Source organism: Mytilus galloprovincialis, chromosome 13 (genome assembly GCF_965363235.1).
Source record: "Mytilus galloprovincialis chromosome 13, xbMytGall1.hap1.1, whole genome shotgun sequence".
Classification (NCBI taxonomy): domain Eukaryota; kingdom Metazoa; phylum Mollusca; class Bivalvia; order Mytilida; family Mytilidae; genus Mytilus; species Mytilus galloprovincialis.
The window spans coordinates 69,492,271-69,511,502 of NC_134850.1; the positions used below are offsets into that span (position 1 = coordinate 69,492,271).

At 33.7% G+C, this 19,232-nt stretch overlaps 1 protein-coding gene across 1 annotated transcript; it reads left to right on the forward strand.

Annotated features, from left to right (window-relative positions):
• The first annotated feature begins 10,956 nt into the window (after positions 1–10,956).
• On the forward strand, positions 10,957–18,296 carry LOC143056241 (C-type lectin domain family 10 member A-like). Its single transcript, XM_076229328.1, has 6 exons — positions 10,957–11,068; positions 13,953–14,047; positions 14,684–14,774; positions 15,485–15,616; positions 16,823–16,916; positions 18,215–18,296. Exons 1-6 carry the CDS (start codon positions 11,020–11,022, stop codon positions 18,243–18,245), a joined length of 492 nt encoding a protein of 163 aa, XP_076085443.1. The 5' UTR covers positions 10,957–11,019; the 3' UTR covers positions 18,246–18,296.
• Positions 18,297–19,232: the final 936 nt, after the last annotated feature.

A 19,232-nucleotide genomic window follows, 5' to 3' on the forward strand; every position in this document is an offset into this window, starting at 1 on the left:
GGATAGTTATCTATTAATCCTTTGTATGCTTCCGAAAACCTTTTGCAAACAACGCAAGAAATGTAATTTTAGAACCAACCACAGTTTAAAAGTTTTCATTTTGCCATATACAAAAGCATATGGTAAAAATCATAGGTACTCTATGCATATGATTTGCACTACGTGACCTAAGCTCTTTTGAGTAAATTACTTTCCATAGTAAATTGAAAATATAAATTATATAAACCCAGGTTTAATCCACCGTTTTCCTTGTACCAAGTCAGAAATATGACAGTTGTTATTCATTCGTTTCATGTGTTTGAGCTTTTGATTTTGCCATTTGAATAGGGACTTTCCGTTTTGAAATTTCCTCGGAGTTCAGTGTATATATGATTTTACTTTTTACGGATAATACAGTCTTTTTACGTCTAGGATCTAAAACTAATGTGTCTTTGAAAACTTCCTTTGGTGGATATTTACAAATATGTTGTGTAAATCTAATGGAAAATTCAGAAAATTTGACAATTTACGAAATGAACAGGATGAAATCATTATGTTTTTAAAAGAATTCGGTCGAAAACTTAAAAAAGCAGGTAAGATAGAAGATGTTAAAATTGAAAATTCAACCTGCAAGGTGTTTCCATAAATGCGAGCAAATCATAAACATCTATTCTATCTTTATTTATCGCAATTTTACGAAATTTTCCTTTGATTTTACTGACTGATGATTATCTTTCTCAGCGCAGTAGAGTGATAAGAGAAATTATCGCTAGAAACTAAGAGTGCACGCGCCGTTGTCAAATGAAATTAACAACGTCGTCATAGGTAAAATAGCGATAAACAGATTATCATTGGTCATCTCAACTTTATTGCTTTTCTCACTTTCGCCGTACCGGCTCAAGCAAGAAAATCAATCTCGTTGAGATGACCAACGATAATCTATAATTCTATGTTGAATTTTGCTTTTTTAACGATTTATCGTAATTTTATTTAGCAAAGTGAAAAGACCGAAAGTTTTCCAAGTAGTCAATGTTCATTTGTACACTATCAGAAGGCAAAAAACGTGTATAATTCACCTATTTACGAACAAATTAAACTTAGAAATTAGCATATTTACATTTAAGGGCGTGTATCGTCCTATTGCGATGGTCGTCGTCATTAAAAAGCAATTTTGCTGCTATTCAAATTAGCCTAGTACCCCAAATGTTTCTATAAGGTAAAGCTTAGAGAAAAGTCGAATAATATATATTTCCAAAATTTCTAGATTATGATTTAACCGGAATGTTCACATTTTAAAAAAAAAACAATTAAAAGCCAAACATTTTATAAAATTGGATATTTGAATATCTCAAGACGTATAGTATTAACTTATTATTTCATTTTCATTTGGATACATCTATGATTGAACCACGACAAAAAGAATGATAAAAATGATAATTATACACTAAATCTTTGTAATACTTATTATGTATACAGGACAATAAATCAAGATAAAAAATATAATACAATTGCTTACCTAATATTTCCTGGACGAATATTTGCTTGACTTGAGAATATATAGCCATTAGCTTGCTGCCCAATAATGGACATAATGTGTTGATATATGTAAAATTCATGTCCACTTCTGGACCAATGTAGTAACAAACATCAGCACTTGCATTATACATAAAGTCAGAACTTTCTATGCACTCTTCTTCATGAGTAGAGATACCTAATAAAATGACAGGAAATCAATTTTTAATAAAAACGAATATAAAACTCATCAATTTCAGAGAATGGTATTAATAACAATGATACATCAAATTGTAAATGAATTTAAAATAATTGTTTTAATATGCTATTAAAAATAACTTTTTGAGTTTAGCAAAATTGCGAACTATAACAAATTTTAAAATATAATATGAAGCAAGATATGCGTGATGGGCATGTCTGCCGTATATAACTTTCATCCAGGTTTCTGTGATGAATTTGTTTTACCCTTGCCTAAGTTCACCCCTAATTTCGGAAGGCATCGTGTTACAGTTCAGTCTTCGAATCTTATGTTTTCTATATTGTGTTTTGTTGACTGTTGTTTGTCGTCGTTACTTGTTGTGTTTTTTTTTTAATCCACTAACAAATGTTACACCATCTGTGACTTCTGTTATATATATAGTTTGATATAAATAAACTCAGCATAGATAATGTATACACTGAACTATGATAAAACGGTAGGTTGACCTTTAAACTTGGTATTAAATATAATACGAAATAAAACTTACCTGTTTTCTGTATGAATATCCCATTTTCCGAGGGCAGTATTTCTGGATTGCAGCAGGAATTTAGTAGACACTTTTTTGCTTTTATTTCGTAACTAGCCGAGCAACATGTTGGTGTGGACAAACACCGATAAGCACATGCTATATCAGAAAATTCTGTGGTGATGCCAATTAATGTTTCGTTTGAAACAATTATCGTCTGCTTTTTCCAGATTACCTTAGCCGTATTTGGCACAACTTTTTGGAATTTTGGATCCTCAATGCTCTTCAACTTTGTAATTGTTTGGCTTTATAAATTTTTTGATATGAGCGTCACTGATGAGTCTTATGTAGACGAAACGCGCGTCTGGCGTACTAAATTATAATCCTGGTACCTTTGATAACTTTTTACACCACTGGGTCGATGCCACTGCTGGTGGACGTTTCGTCCCCGAGGGTATCACCAGCCCAGTAGTCAACGCTTCGGTGTTGACATGAATATCAATAATGTGGTCATTTTTATAAATTTCCTGTTTACAAAACTTTGAGTTTTCGAAAAACTAAGGATTTTCTTATCCCAGGCATAGATTACCTTAGCCGTATTTGGCACAACTTTTTGGAATTTTGGATCCTCAATGCTCTTCAACTTTGTAATTGTTTGGCTTTATAAATTTTTTGATATGAGCGTCACTGATGAGTCTTATGTAGACGAAACGCGCGTCTGGCGTACTAAATTATAATCCTGGTACCTTTGATAACTTTTTACACCACTGGGTCGATGCCACTGCTGGTGGACGTTTCGTCCCCGAGGGTATCACCAGCCCAGTAGTCAACGCTTCGGTGTTGACATGAATATCAATAATGTGGTCATTTTTATAAATTTCCTGTTTACAAAACTTTGAGTTTTCGAAAAACTAAGGATTTTCTTATCCCAGGCATAGATTACCTTAGCCGTATTTGGCACAACTTTTTGGAATTTTGGATCCTCAATGCTCTTCAACTTTGTAATTGTTTGGCTTTATAAATTTTTTGATATGAGCGTCACTGATGAGTCTTATGTAGACGAAACGCGCGTCTGGCGTACTAAATTATAATCCTGGTACCTTTGATAACTTTTTACACCACTGGGTCGATGCCACTGCTGGTGGACGTTTCGTCCCCGAGGGTATCACCAGCCCAGTAGTCAACGCTTCGGTGTTGACATGAATATCAATAATGTGGTCATTTTTATAAATTTCCTGTTTACAAAACTTTGAGTTTTCGAAAAACTAAGGATTTTCTTATCCCAGGCATAGATTACCTTAGCCGTATTTGGCACAACTTTTTGGAATTTTGGATCCTCAATGCTCTTCAACTTTGTAATTGTTTGGCTTTATAAATTTTTTGATATGAGCGTCACTGATGAGTCTTATGTAGACGAAACGCGCGTCTGGCGTACTAAATTATAATCCTGGTACCTTTGATAACTTTTTACACCACTGGGTCGATGCCACTGCTGGTGGACGTTTCGTCCCCGAGGGTATCACCAGCCCAGTAGTCAACGCTTCGGTGTTGACATGAATATCAATAATGTGGTCATTTTTATAAATTTCCTGTTTACAAAACTTTGAGTTTTCGAAAAACTAAGGATTTTCTTATCCCAGGCATAGATTACCTTAGCCGTATTTGGCACAACTTTTTGGAATTTTGGATCCTCAATGCTCTTCAACTTTGTAATTGTTTGGCTTTATAAATTTTTTGATATGAGCGTCACTGATGAGTCTTATGTAGACGAAACGCGCGTCTGGCGTACTAAATTATAATCCTGGTACCTTTGATAACTTTTTACACCACTGGGTCGATGCCACTGCTGGTGGACGTTTCGTCCCCGAGGGTATCACCAGCCCAGTAGTCAACGCTTCGGTGTTGACATGAATATCAATAATGTGGTCATTTTTATAAATTTCCTGTTTACAAAACTTTGAGTTTTCGAAAAACTAAGGATTTTCTTATCCCAGGCATAGATTACCTTAGCCGTATTTGGCACAACTTTTTGGAATTTTGGATCCTCAATGCTCTTCAACTTTGTAATTGTTTGGCTTTATAAATTTTTTGATATGAGCGTCACTGATGAGTCTTATGTAGACGAAACGCGCGTCTGGCGTACTAAATTATAATCCTGGTACCTTTGATAACTTTTTACACCACTGGGTCGATGCCACTGCTGGTGGACGTTTCGTCCCCGAGGGTATCACCAGCCCAGTAGTCAACGCTTCGGTGTTGACATGAATATCAATAATGTGGTCATTTTTATAAATTTCCTGTTTACAAAACTTTGAGTTTTCGAAAAACTAAGGATTTTCTTATCCCAGGCATAGATTACCTTAGCCGTATTTGGCACAACTTTTTGGAATTTTGGATCCTCAATGCTCTTCAACTTTGTAATTGTTTGGCTTTATAAATTTTTTGATATGAGCGTCACTGATGAGTCTTATGTAGACGAAACGCGCGTCTGGCGTACTAAATTATAATCCTGGTACCTTTGATAACTTTTTACACCACTGGGTCGATGCCACTGCTGGTGGACGTTTCGTCCCCGAGGGTATCACCAGCCCAGTAGTCAACGCTTCGGTGTTGACATGAATATCAATAATGTGGTCATTTTTATAAATTTCCTGTTTACAAAACTTTGAGTTTTCGAAAAACTAAGGATTTTCTTATCCCAGGCATAGATTACCTTAGCCGTATTTGGCACAACTTTTTGGAATTTTGGATCCTCAATGCTCTTCAACTTTGTAATTGTTTGGCTTTATAAATTTTTTGATATGAGCGTCACTGATGAGTCTTATGTAGACGAAACGCGCGTCTGGCGTACTAAATTATAATCCTGGTACCTTTGATAACTTTTTACACCACTGGGTCGATGCCACTGCTGGTGGACGTTTCGTCCCCGAGGGTATCACCAGCCCAGTAGTCAACGCTTCGGTGTTGACATGAATATCAATAATGTGGTCATTTTTATAAATTTCCTGTTTACAAAACTTTGAGTTTTCGAAAAACTAAGGATTTTCTTATCCCAGGCATAGATTACCTTAGCCGTATTTGGCACAACTTTTTGGAATTTTGGATCCTCAATGCTCTTCAACTTTGTAATTGTTTGGCTTTATAAATTTTTTGATATGAGCGTCACTGATGAGTCTTATGTAGACGAAACGCGCGTCTGGCGTACTAAATTATAATCCTGGTACCTTTGATAACTTTTTACACCACTGGGTCGATGCCACTGCTGGTGGACGTTTTGTCCCCGAGGGTATCACCAGCCCAGTAGTCAACGCTTCGGTGTTGACATGAATATCAATAATGTGGTCATTTTTATAAATTTCCTGTTTACAAAACTTTGAGTTTTCGAAAAACTAAGGATTTTCTTATCCCAGGCATAGATTACCTTAGCCGTATTTGGCACAACTTTTTGGAATTTTGGATCCTCAATGCTCTTCAACTTTGTAATTGTTTGGCTTTATAAATTTTTTGATATGAGCGTCACTGATGAGTCTTATGTAGACGAAACGCGCGTCTGGCGTACTAAATTATAATCCTGGTACCTTTGATAACTTTTTACACCACTGGGTCGATGCCACTGCTGGTGGACGTTTCGTCCCCGAGGGTATCACCAGCCCAGTAGTCAACGCTTCGGTGTTGACATGAATATCAATAATGTGGTCATTTTTATAAATTTCCTGTTTACAAAACTTTGAGTTTTCGAAAAACTAAGGATTTTCTTATCCCAGGCATAGATTACCTTAGCCGTATTTGGCACAACTTTTTGGAATTTTGGATCCTCAATGCTCTTCAACTTTGTAATTGTTTGGCTTTATAAATTTTTTGATATGAGCGTCACTGATGAGTCTTATGTAGACGAAACGCGCGTCTGGCGTACTAAATTATAATCCTGGTACCTTTGATAACTTTTTACACCACTGGGTCGATGCCACTGCTGGTGGACGTTTCGTCCCCGAGGGTATCACCAGCCCAGTAGTCAACGCTTCGGTGTTGACATGAATATCAATAATGTGGTCATTTTTATAAATTTCCTGTTTACAAAACTTTGAGTTTTCGAAAAACTAAGGATTTTCTTATCCCAGGCATAGATTACCTTAGCCGTATTTGGCACAACTTTTTGGAATTTTGGATCCTCAATGCTCTTCAACTTTGTAATTGTTTGGCTTTATAAATTTTTTGATATGAGCGTCACTGATGAGTCTTATGTAGACGAAACGCGCGTCTGGCGTACTAAATTATAATCCTGGTACCTTTGATAACTTTTTACACCACTGGGTCGATGCCACTGCTGGTGGACGTTTCGTCCCCGAGGGTATCACCAGCCCAGTAGTCAACGCTTCGGTGTTGACATGAATATCAATAATGTGGTCATTTTTATAAATTTCCTGTTTACAAAACTTTGAGTTTTCGAAAAACTAAGGATTTTCTTATCCCAGGCATAGATTACCTTAGCCGTATTTGGCACAACTTTTTGGAATTTTGGATCCTCAATGCTCTTCAACTTTGTAATTGTTTGGCTTTATAAATTTTTTGATATGAGCGTCACTGATGAGTCTTATGTAGACGAAACGCGCGTCTGGCGTACTAAATTATAATCCTGGTACCTTTGATAACTTTTTACACCACTGGGTCGATGCCACTGCTGGTGGACGTTTCGTCCCCGAGGGTATCACCAGCCCAGTAGTCAACGCTTCGGTGTTGACATGAATATCAATAATGTGGTCATTTTTATAAATTTCCTGTTTACAAAACTTTGAGTTTTCGAAAAACTAAGGATTTTCTTATCCCAGGCATAGATTACCTTAGCCGTATTTGGCACAACTTTTTGGAATTTTGGATCCTCAATGCTCTTCAACTTTGTAATTGTTTGGCTTTATAAATTTTTTGATATGAGCGTCACTGATGAGTCTTATGTAGACGAAACGCGCGTCTGGCGTACTAAATTATAATCCTGGTACCTTTGATAACTTTTTACACCACTGGGTCGATGCCACTGCTGGTGGACGTTTCGTCCCCGAGGGTATCACCAGCCCAGTAGTCAACGCTTCGGTGTTGACATGAATATCAATAATGTGGTCATTTTTATAAATTTCCTGTTTACAAAACTTTGAGTTTTCGAAAAACTAAGGATTTTCTTATCCCAGGCATAGATTACCTTAGCCGTATTTGGCACAACTTTTTGGAATTTTGGATCCTCAATGCTCTTCAACTTTGTAATTGTTTGGCTTTATAAATTTTTTGATATGAGCGTCACTGATGAGTCTTATGTAGACGAAACGCGCGTCTGGCGTACTAAATTATAATCCTGGTACCTTTGATAACTTTTTACACCACTGGGTCGATGCCACTGCTGGTGGACGTTTCGTCCCCGAGGGTATCACCAGCCCAGTAGTCAACGCTTCGGTGTTGACATGAATATCAATAATGTGGTCATTTTTATAAATTTCCTGTTTACAAAACTTTGAGTTTTCGAAAAACTAAGGATTTTCTTATCCCAGGCATAGATTACCTTAGCCGTATTTGGCACAACTTTTTGGAATTTTGGATCCTCAATGCTCTTCAACTTTGTAATTGTTTGGCTTTATAAATTTTTTGATATGAGCGTCACTGATGAGTCTTATGTAGACGAAACGCGCGTCTGGCGTACTAAATTATAATCCTGGTACCTTTGATAACTTTTTACACCACTGGGTCGATGCCACTGCTGGTGGACGTTTCGTCCCCGAGGGTATCACCAGCCCAGTAGTCAACGCTTCGGTGTTGACATGAATATCAATAATGTGGTCATTTTTATAAATTTCCTGTTTACAAAACTTTGAGTTTTCGAAAAACTAAGGATTTTCTTATCCCAGGCATAGATTACCTTAGCCGTATTTGGCACAACTTTTTGGAATTTTGGATCCTCAATGCTCTTCAACTTTGTAATTGTTTGGCTTTATAAATTTTTTGATATGAGCGTCACTGATGAGTCTTATGTAGACGAAACGCGCGTCTGGCGTACTAAATTATAATCCTGGTACCTTTGATAACTTTTTACACCACTGGGTCGATGCCACTGCTGGTGGACGTTTCGTCCCCGAGGGTATCACCAGCCCAGTAGTCAACGCTTCGGTGTTGACATGAATATCAATAATGTGGTCATTTTTATAAATTTCCTGTTTACAAAACTTTGAGTTTTCGAAAAACTAAGGATTTTCTTATCCCAGGCATAGATTACCTTAGCCGTATTTGGCACAACTTTTTGGAATTTTGGATCCTCAATGCTCTTCAACTTTGTAATTGTTTGGCTTTATAAATTTTTTGATATGAGCGTCACTGATGAGTCTTATGTAGACGAAACGCGCGTCTGGCGTACTAAATTATAATCCTGGTACCTTTGATAACTTTTTTCATAGCATAATTTCGACTTTTGACGAGCAATGCAGAACAACCCGTAAACAAGGTGAAAATAATAAGGCTAATTACCAATTCAAGTTTCCAATTCATCTTATTATATTTTGATACAAAGTTCTCAATTGCATTCACATATATTCTGCATTAGAAATGTAACACTAACTTTCTTGTTTGTACTTTTGAACAGTTCACTTAAAAACAATCATGCTACGCCACCTTTGAAAATAGTGTTTGCACATTTTCATTGGACAATAATTTTATAGCTTTTATCTTATCAATAATTTTGAATAATTTAAGATAGAATGAAATTTGGAGGTTTAATTTCCTATAAGTAAACATGCATTAATGTCATAAATGCTATAGCAGAACGGGATTGAAATCAACACAAAGCCTGTTATAACTATAATTTCATGTTGAATTTAAGAGTGACATGTTATAATTAAAACAAAATATCCATATATTTGGATTATATTGGATTACAAACTACACTTTGAATATATAAAACTAGTTTCAATGAATATAAATAGTGTGTGTCTTCTCCTACGACCAATACTTTTTGTTGATTTAAACATTTAATACAAACATATGCTTATAATATGCTGAATTTAAGAATGACATGTTATAATTAAAACAAAATATTCATGTATTTGAAAAAATAAATTGAAAAAAGTCAAGGGATCAATACGAATGTTTAATTTTTTGTAAAAAGTGATAATATGATTTTTAAAAACTTCCGTGTAGTTTTATAATACATCATTATACCTTTTCAACTGACCCTATCAAGCATGTCGTTCATCTATGTCAATGGCACGGAAAAAAAATAAAGTTATGAAGTAGAAGCTACTTAGTGTTGTATTATTTTTCTCAAGTCCACAATACAAATACCATTTGGCTATATTGCTATGTCACATACTTCTTAAAATTCCTTACTTGGCAATTTATAAGTTTTTTCCAAAGAAATGATACCACAAACTTCGACTTCTTTCGAGGCACAAACAAGCTCTTTATTGATACTGCATATTAACACGATAATTAATTAGTTGCCTGCATAATACACGTTATCTGTAACTTTAAAGACGAATCTTTCTTCCGAGGTTCAGTGCCTATAACAAACACTCTCTGCTTATAGATTCGTAGTAACGTCTGAACAACGAGATCGACAAATCACTGACGATGTCAAACACGAAAAACAAAAGCAACGAAAAGGCAAACAACAGTTTAAAAACACCACATATAATACATTATATATATACATAGACTGAGAAACACGAACCCTTCAAAGTAAAGCTGCACGATGTATATTCACGCAAATGCGCGATAAATTAAATGATTGAACGATACTTCGATATACTGCGCTGAGAAAGATAATCATCAGTCAGTCATCTTCATTACTTGTTAAAGTAATCTTTTATTTCTCTTTATTGATATAACTTTAACTGTAAAGTCAGTTTTTCGTGGTTTTATTGGTTTTTTTCTCGCACTGTTTTTATTGTGACATTTGATTTAATTGAAAGGTTTTTTGATTTTGCATGGCATAATTGTGAGTTTTACAAGTAATTAAATACTGAAATGTCTGAAAAAAATCAGTTCGATTTCTTGATAGACAACATATTCATTACATTTATGGGACGAATATTGCAATACAAAATCAGCATTCAACGAGATCGAACTATCAACCTCCTCTTGACGACTTTGTTCGTTAAAATATCTTTATACAAGAGCATCTTAGAAAATATGAGAAGAATATGGCCGTTTCCATTAACTTCCCTTTCCGCTATATGGATGATCAATGTTTTTCACTAAATGATGAAAAATCGGTGAAAAAGTTGAACGTATTTATGCGATTAAATTTGAAATATCGAATACAGCATACACAGTCAAGTCTAGACGACTCATATCTTCAATTGTGAAGGAATGTGTCAAAAAAACTAATAACTTGTACAAAAACCATGTACAAATTCTAAATGGTACAAATTAACATATTGTACACAACATATATATATATATATATATATATTGATTATGTTATCAATAAATTAAGGTAAACTAAATGATATAGCCATACAGCTATGAACATTAGATTTTATCAAGTTAGCTGTTAAATTTTAAAATCATGTTGTTGCATTTAGTCGAGGCAGTGTTTTTCATGTAGTGAATTTTATTAAAACTATTGTTTGTATAATGTTTGTATGTTAAGACGAAGACGAGGGTGACTTTAAACGACATTGACTAAACATGAGGGTCTTGTACGGTCGCTGGTGAAAACGTATCCTTCTAATATTAACTTGACCTAGTTTATTTTCCTTATCAAATAGTTTATCATGTTTATAATATAGGTAAACCGAAAAGGTGCCATCTTTAGTTCCGAATAAACATGTTTAGTGTTGTTGTCTCATTGAGTATTCAAGCATTGTTCGTATTTAGTAAGTACATCAACTTTCCAATTATCTGCCTTGTCGATTTTTGTTTCTCCCTTTTTTTCCTTGTTACTATAATTTTTCACACAGCCTTGGCTCGTTAAACTACAACTGAAAATCGAAAAAGTAATTCTTTAATCTCATATATCATTTGAAACATAACTGATTGAATTCTTTAATCAGATAAATACATTTTTTTATTTGATTTTCAGTTGTAGTTCATCGAGCCAGAGTAGTATGCAAAAGTTTACTGAAATCTGTGACATTGCCCATTTACTGTTACTTGACCTTAACATAATATTGTGGTAAGCACTCTGAATCAATCCATAATTTTCGCGATAACATTTCCCATAACGGAATGCACGCACACATTTCATTATCATACATACACATATATTATCATACATCCAGAAATACGAACATTCATGCAGGTATATGTATATATTTCTCGTTTCTCGTGTTTTTATATAGATTAAACTGTTGGTTTTGCCGTTTAATGTTGCATTTCTGTAAATATTGACAATGCAATTTCCCATAGGAACTCCTTTTACGGATAAAACTGTACCACTTTTACTATGAAGTTTTGAAAAAAATCTTATCCTAGAATTGAAAGTTCAAATGCACTACAATTTTTTTCAAAGGTCAAAATATAGGGCTGTGCGGCATATTTTCAACGTTTATATGCCTTGAACTTCTCAGAGTTTAAGCTAACACTAATTTTCTTAACTACCCCTACCTCGAATATAAGGTTACCACATAGTTCAATGTAAACAATATGCACATGTTTATTTACTGGTAACATTCCCAAGTTATGTCTCTGTGGGTTGGAACACAGAGAGCATAACTGGGAACCAGTATGTAAACAAAATTAATTTTCTATAAATATTCAAGATCTCCCCAAAAGAGGCGTGGTTTGAGAAACAGCTGTATTTACAAAGTGCAACCTATACAAACATTTATTCAAATAGAAAACTCTCTAAAATAAGTTTTTCTCACATTAATACTCATTTATCAGAATTATAGCCTTAAAGAAATCACTGTGTGTACTCTAAGTTTTTCTTTACTGTACATCTTATACCCCTCCTCTGTTTCAATTTTTGAAAGAATTTGAAAACAAGACTTGAATTATTGCCAGCTTAACCTATTTGCATATTTTCTGATATAAAATGCCTAAAATCTGTTTAAAACTGTTTTGATACCATATTGAAAGCATATCAGAATACTATAAATGTACTGTTTAGCAGTCAATGATTATAACATACAAGATTATATAAAGTATCCAATCCTGCATCTGTCTCCAGTCCACATCTTACAGTATGCCTATTTGTCAATTAAAGTATACATTTTCTGCCTCAAATGGTTAATTTAGAATTCTTGTCACAATAGTATCATCTGTAACCATATATCTGACACAATTTAGCTAATATATATACGAGAAGTGTTCAAACAAAGCCACATTTGCAATAGTTGTATGTATGCAGATTCCAGTCTGAGATATAAATTCACTTAAAATGTTATAGAGATGACTGCTCACATCTGATTTTTGCATAACTTCCAAGCATAGTTATTGTTTTCTATATTAAGAACTTGAAAATCATAAAATCAAAGCATTTACAAGTTAAATTATTTGTTTTATGACACAGGGGGTAGGCAATTTTTTTATGTTTTTTGCCCCTGGGGGCCTCAAATTTCCTAAATCATTCTGCTGTTTCTAGCAATTTGGAATATTCAGTACATATTCAGGATAGAACACACTATTGTAAGTTTTGTTGAGATATTTTTGTGTTTCTAGCTAGTATTTATTATGCCGTGGTTACAAAAAAGCAGATTTAGGTGTTACGGCTAACTTTTGGCTAATCGACAGGACACAAACACCCCATACATAATAGTCAGGAAGGATCTATTAGTTTCAATGACTGCGAAGAGTAAATATAAGCACTTTTTAACAATTTAACTTACAAATATGCAAATATTATGAATTAATTTTGTATTCAGGACTTTAAGTAAACTATGCATAATGTAAACTGTGAATTTATGCTGAGTCATCATATTGAAGGCCCAGAATTCTATCAATATTCATAAAATATTTATAAAACTTCATATTTGAGTTAATTTCTTTAAAATATGTGAAAGAAAGCAAATTCGGTTTAATTCTGAATGTTCTCTTTTTTCACCCAATATAGGTTGCATTTCTGTAAATATTGACAATGCAATTTCCCATAGGAACTCCTTTTACGGATAAAACTGTACCACTTTTATTATGAAGTTTTGAAAAAAAAAATCTTATCCTAGAATTGAAAGTTCATATGCACTACAATTTTTTTCAAAGGTCAAAATATAGGACTGTGCGGCATATTTTCAACGTTTATATGCCCTGAACTTCTCAGAGTTTAAACTAACACTAATGTTCTTAACTACCCCTACCTCGAATGAAAGGTTACCACAGATTTCAATGTAAACAATATGCACATGTTTATTTACTGGTAACATTCCCAAGTTATGTCTCTGTGGGATGGAACACAGAGAGCATAACTGAGAACCAGTATGTAAACAAAATTAATTTTCTATGAATATTCAAGATATCCCCAAAAGAGGCGTTGTTTGAGAAACAGCTGTATTTACAAAGTGCAACCTTAAATTGTTTTACAATTGTAATTTTGAAGCTCTTTATAGCTTGTTTTTCGGTGTGAGCCAAGGCTCCGTGTTGAAGGCCGTAACTTGACCTTTAATGGTTTACTTTTATAATTTGTTATTTGGATGGAGAGTTGTCTCATAGGCACTCATACAACATCTTCCTATACCTATATAAGCATCCTTATTGATTTCTGATGCTTTTATTGGTAATATCCCAATACTTACCCAGTCGTTTATGTATTTATTTTTTTAAAAGGGACTTCTGCTATCCATTGCCAACCTGGCTGGGATCATCATGACAGCTCATGTTATCTATTTAGTAAAGACACAGCAACTTGGGAATCTGCGAGGGTATGAAGTTTAATTTTTATCATTTGCCATAAAACTGTTTAATAATTATCTAAGGTAGCAGCATTAGCTCTGTTCATAATGTACCGAATTAATGCAAGTTAAAATGAAGATCTAATTCACAACTCAGGTGTTATGTTGAAACATACAGAGTGGTATTCCGTGTCGTGTGGTTGAGTGTATCAGTTTAAAGACACATTTAATATAACATGTCTCCCACAACGACCTATATATTTCTATAAACACATTGTGGAAAAAGTACAACATTGTTTAATCCAAGGATTCACTTTTTTGACAAAAAAGTGCTGTTCTTTACTCTGAACGATTATTGATTTGTTTCCCTCAAATTCAAAACCCAAGATGACATTATATCTTTTGAGTAAGTATAAGGCTATAACTGGAACCAAACCAACAATTACAACTCGTGTTCCTGTAACGAAATAATCGAGTACAATTGATATGACAAACCAACACACAGATTTTGGCAAACAAAAGGCTAATTTGAATAACACTGGAACGCGTGTGTTTTGATTTTGGAAAAGCTAAATCAGCAACCCTCTTTACCATGGGAAGTAGTATTGTAACTTTTTATTACGTGTACTGTTGAATGAAATTATGCGTGTTATATATTTTTTCCAGGATATATGTCAGAGCGTATCATCATCTCTTGTGGCGATCGAATCACAATCAGAGGAAGCTTTCATAGAGGCACGCCTTCACCATGAGTTCGGTAAAAATACATTTTAATAGTCTATCTACTACGGAAAGACAAACATTGATAATCTGATCCTATGGATATATGTGTTAGCTGGTTCCTGTTATCATGGTTGCACGAAACGATTTATTGGTTTGAATTTCTGGTCGATAGAATATAGTTAAGACCGTTTGTACAAGGACAATTAAAACACATCGATTTACCTTTTGAAACTTGCTCGAGTCTGTATATTAGTTTTTGTGTTCTTATTTTTATATCTAAGAAACAAACATGACAAAAGGAGAACATTGACATATCCATTTTTCTAAATTTAGGCATTTAAACGGCTTAAATTCAAAGTGATGAACATTGTCATGGGTTGCAATATCAACAACTTTCATTTTGGTTGACAGACCTTATTTTAATGATACTCGTTATTAATGGTATACTTGTATGTAAGCTCTTTACTTGTTTGTATTCATTTGGTAAATTGACATAAAAATAGCTTTAAGAAGATACCAAAATACTAACACTGCATAATGTGTAATTTGTTTTCTATAACATTGTATAAATAACGTTTACTACCGGGTTGTTCTAATGCAAACCAGAAATGTATGTCCTGCTCCACAATGGTTTCCCGTTTATGGTGTTAATGGTAAGAATCATTTTGTTAATACATTTAAGTCTTATTCTGTGATGTCATTGGTTGTAAATCGTTTTATTTCTTTTTTGTGTACAATAACCAGCAAGTTTCATGTTCTGGCTTGGAGGAACAGATCAGTTTGACAACAACAGTACAGAATGGACCTGGGTGATGACAGAGCAGAAGATAAATGAAGGATATACAGACTGGCACCCTACAGAACCAGATCATCCGGGTATGTTAATTAACATATAAAACAATACCACGTTTACAAATTTTATGACCAGGTACAGGTATTACCACTATTCTTTCTTATAATGGCAAGTGCCGAGTTGGAAATATGGCAGTTATTATCAAATAGTCCTTTTCTTTGTATGTTGGAGTTTGTAGAAAATTTTTGTTTCGGTTGTTCCGTTGTTTTTCCCTAAAAGTTGACGTGTTTTTGTCAGTTAAGGTTTAAATCTATTTAAAAGAGAGGCGATATAACAGTCAAAAACATAAATCGAAAATAAACTGACAACCCCATGGCTAAAAATGAAGAAGACAACAGGCAAATAATAGTACACAAGAAAACAACATAGAAAACGAAAGACTGTGCAACACGAACCAATCTAAAAAATGGGGATAATCTCAGGTGCTCCGGAAGACTTTTGAACAGGGTATACTTCTGTTGACTTTATTTACATATACAATCCTAGATTATATATGAAATACACCTACTCTTGCTAAAAACAATATCATCATTAACTGGTTTTAATTTTTAAACGGGAATCAATAGATAGGAAGTGACAATATTTTACAAATAACCTAGAGAATCATACTGATATGTAAACCAAAATAAGTGAAACAATCCAAACGGAGAGAGATCTTTGTAAAAGTCCAATTACATCCATCACGCATCAATCCGCATGCGAAATGAGACTCGTTTAAAATATGTTATGACAGATAATATGATTCATTGGTCAATTAGAAACATTTCAAGTAAGATTCTGCTGTCTTACTTTCTTACATTTTTCTGGTCAAAAAGACCACAGGCACATTGTGTCGGTTAACCAATTCAGACAGCGATGGCAAAAATGTTCAATTGTTGACAGACAGAAAAGTGATCATTGATGATGTAAAGCAACTCCGAATCGGAAGCCATAAAAAGTAAAATAAAAAACAGAACTGAGCTCCTAGGAAAATTCAGAACAGAAAGTCCCTAATTTAATGGCAAAATCAAACACATCAATCAAATGGACGACACCTGTCATATTCCTGACTTGGTAAAGGCATTTTCTTAAGTAAAAAATGGTAAAACTATCAAAAATAGGGGTTAAGGAGTCACCATTGTGTTATATTTATAATAACTTAAAAAAAACATTAAATGATGTTCCCGTAAATCACAAGCCATAAATTAAACATAATGATAAAATAACTTCTAATGTTTCTTATAATGTAGGGAAACAGCATTGTCTGGCAATGAGAAAAGATTTTAATTACAAATGGACTGATGACTATTGTACTGAAAACCATGGATACATTTGTGAATCAAAGTAAGTATCTAACAACTATTTTGTATGGAGAAACATTGGTCATGAGTTTGGATTATGACCAGGTACAACTTGTACCAGGTTTCTCCTGTTAAGTGTAGAATAACCTGTTTCAATCCTTTGTACAGTCCCATTGATATTTATAAATACAGCGTTCTGTTTGACACCTTTTTGGAAATATAAAGCAGATAATTTTTGCGGGTTGAAGTAAACGAATATCATACTTTATAAAATTATACTATAGAAGCATGTTTCTGGACTTACCTTCATATAAAACGCCCAAATACCAAAGTTTTTCTAACCTACAATGCTCAATTTCCGAATATTTGAGAACATTCACAAGTTATTCCATGTTTGTATTATAAAAACCGAAAAAAAGTAGGTGAAAATAAATGTTCGAACGATTCATAATCTGAAGCGATGTTTAACCTCTAGTTCTTAAATAAATGGTAAACAACAGTGTTGACGATACCGATTTTCGTTGGAATTAAATTTGTTTCTTCGAAAACCTTCTTCGTTATTAATTTTGTAAATACAAAATAAATGAAATTCATTATAAAAACACATATTACTAAATGTTTGCCTGTTAGAATATCAACAAACTGGTTAGGTCAAAATACGTTAAATTGTAAAATATGCACGTTATAGTTTACATGGTATATTTAAGATCAATATATAAATAAAATTAAAATTAATATAAGAGAGGTGAACGATACCAAAGGGATGTTAAGGCCGCATAAGTCAACGAAAAACTGATAATGCTAAGGCAAGAAAGGGAAACACGATCAAACAGCAATTAACACCCTATACAAAAACAAATAAAAACAACATACTAAGAGGCATGAAACTTACTAGAAACGGATTCAATCCTCTTTGAATATTACGTTCATAACAAAACATTAGTATTTTTGTGATTTTACTTTTTAATTGACTGCTTCATGCCCCATGCAAACATGTGTATTCTTTGTTCTGCACGAGGTCGGAGTAAATTGTTTATATTTTATGGCAGGTTAAACCGAATCATTTCACATGTTGTGATAAACTATTATTGTTAGCCAACTAGCATTAGATATGAGACCGAGCACATAACAGAATAAATGCGAAATAATTGTTTGGAACAAAACTCTATTGTAGTAACACATTCAACAACTGACAGCAAAAGATTTAAAAAAACACGACTCTTATGCGTGAAATATGTAGTGAATAGAACAATATTTTCTATTTATAATTATTATTTGAAATATTTATTTTATTATAGTTGTTTTATACTTTATGCTTATGTGTCAATTCATGTTTTGTAGCACCGAATCCGGTGGAACTATTATTGGATAAAAACCAACTATCTGAAAAGTCTAAATAAAAAACGAGACAATTCCAAATGGACCATGTTGTTCACTTTTAACATATACATATAAATGCATGATTTGCTACAAATTCTTTCGGACACCAGGAGGAATCAGTCTGCAAATTTACACATAATATTCTACTTATTGACTGCGAATATTTTTCTGTTCTAAACGCAATCTAGAGGGTCTATAGGGAACCTAATTGTTGCCCTTTTAAGTACTCCTACTGCCATCTGCATCTTTCTTATAGTGATATGTTTGGTTTTTTTTTGCTATTTTCACATTTCATGATCGGTGTGCGATAAATATGTCTCCTCACTAGTGAAATATCTGGTCTCTGCAAATGAAATAACGTCTTTTTGTTCATGGTTTCTCCTGAATTTTGGAGAAAAAAAAACGGCGTCATATGAATAACACTGTCTCGGGTTGTGAAATATAGTAACACACTTGTTGCCGTGGTGAATTCTCTATTTTGGATTATATGCTCAAATTTGTGAGACTGTATCAAGTAAGAAGATATGTATATATCTCTGCTGTTTTCTTTGTTTTAATGTATCTGTTAACGGGGTATTGGTGGTTAGTTTGGGCTGTTTCTAAGTTGGAATTTGGTTTTATATTTTTGTTATTCTTGATATGTATCCCACCATTTTCAATATTTATGGTATTTGCAAACATGATTTAAGTTTAGATGCATCGGAGAAAAAAATTAAGCAGATTACAAAATTCAATGAAATTTAATTATTAATTTGATAGAGATTTTTTTCGAAAACCTCAGCTATACATCTGGCACACAGCATTAAAGTTTTTTGTATTCTTTATAGATCTTTATAGATTTACAAGGGAGCGAAGTCATTTAAGTCAATAAACGCAGGGAAACTGCAATTAAATACATCACATCCACCAAATGAACGATCAATATTATGTGTGTGTATTACGTAAACCGTTGCCTCCCATATACATATATTTTTCATAG

Coding starts and splice junctions, on each gene's coding strand:
- LOC143056241 (XM_076229328.1), top strand. CDS start 11,020: ATGTTTAGTGTTGTTGTCTCATTGAGTATTCAAGCATTGTTCGTATTT. Junction 11,069..13,952: donor TCAAGCATTGTTCGTATTTA/GTAAGTACATCA, acceptor TTTTTTTAAAAG/GGACTTCTGCTATCCATTGC. Junction 14,048..14,683: donor CAACTTGGGAATCTGCGAGG/GTATGAAGTTTA, acceptor TATTTTTTCCAG/GATATATGTCAGAGCGTATC.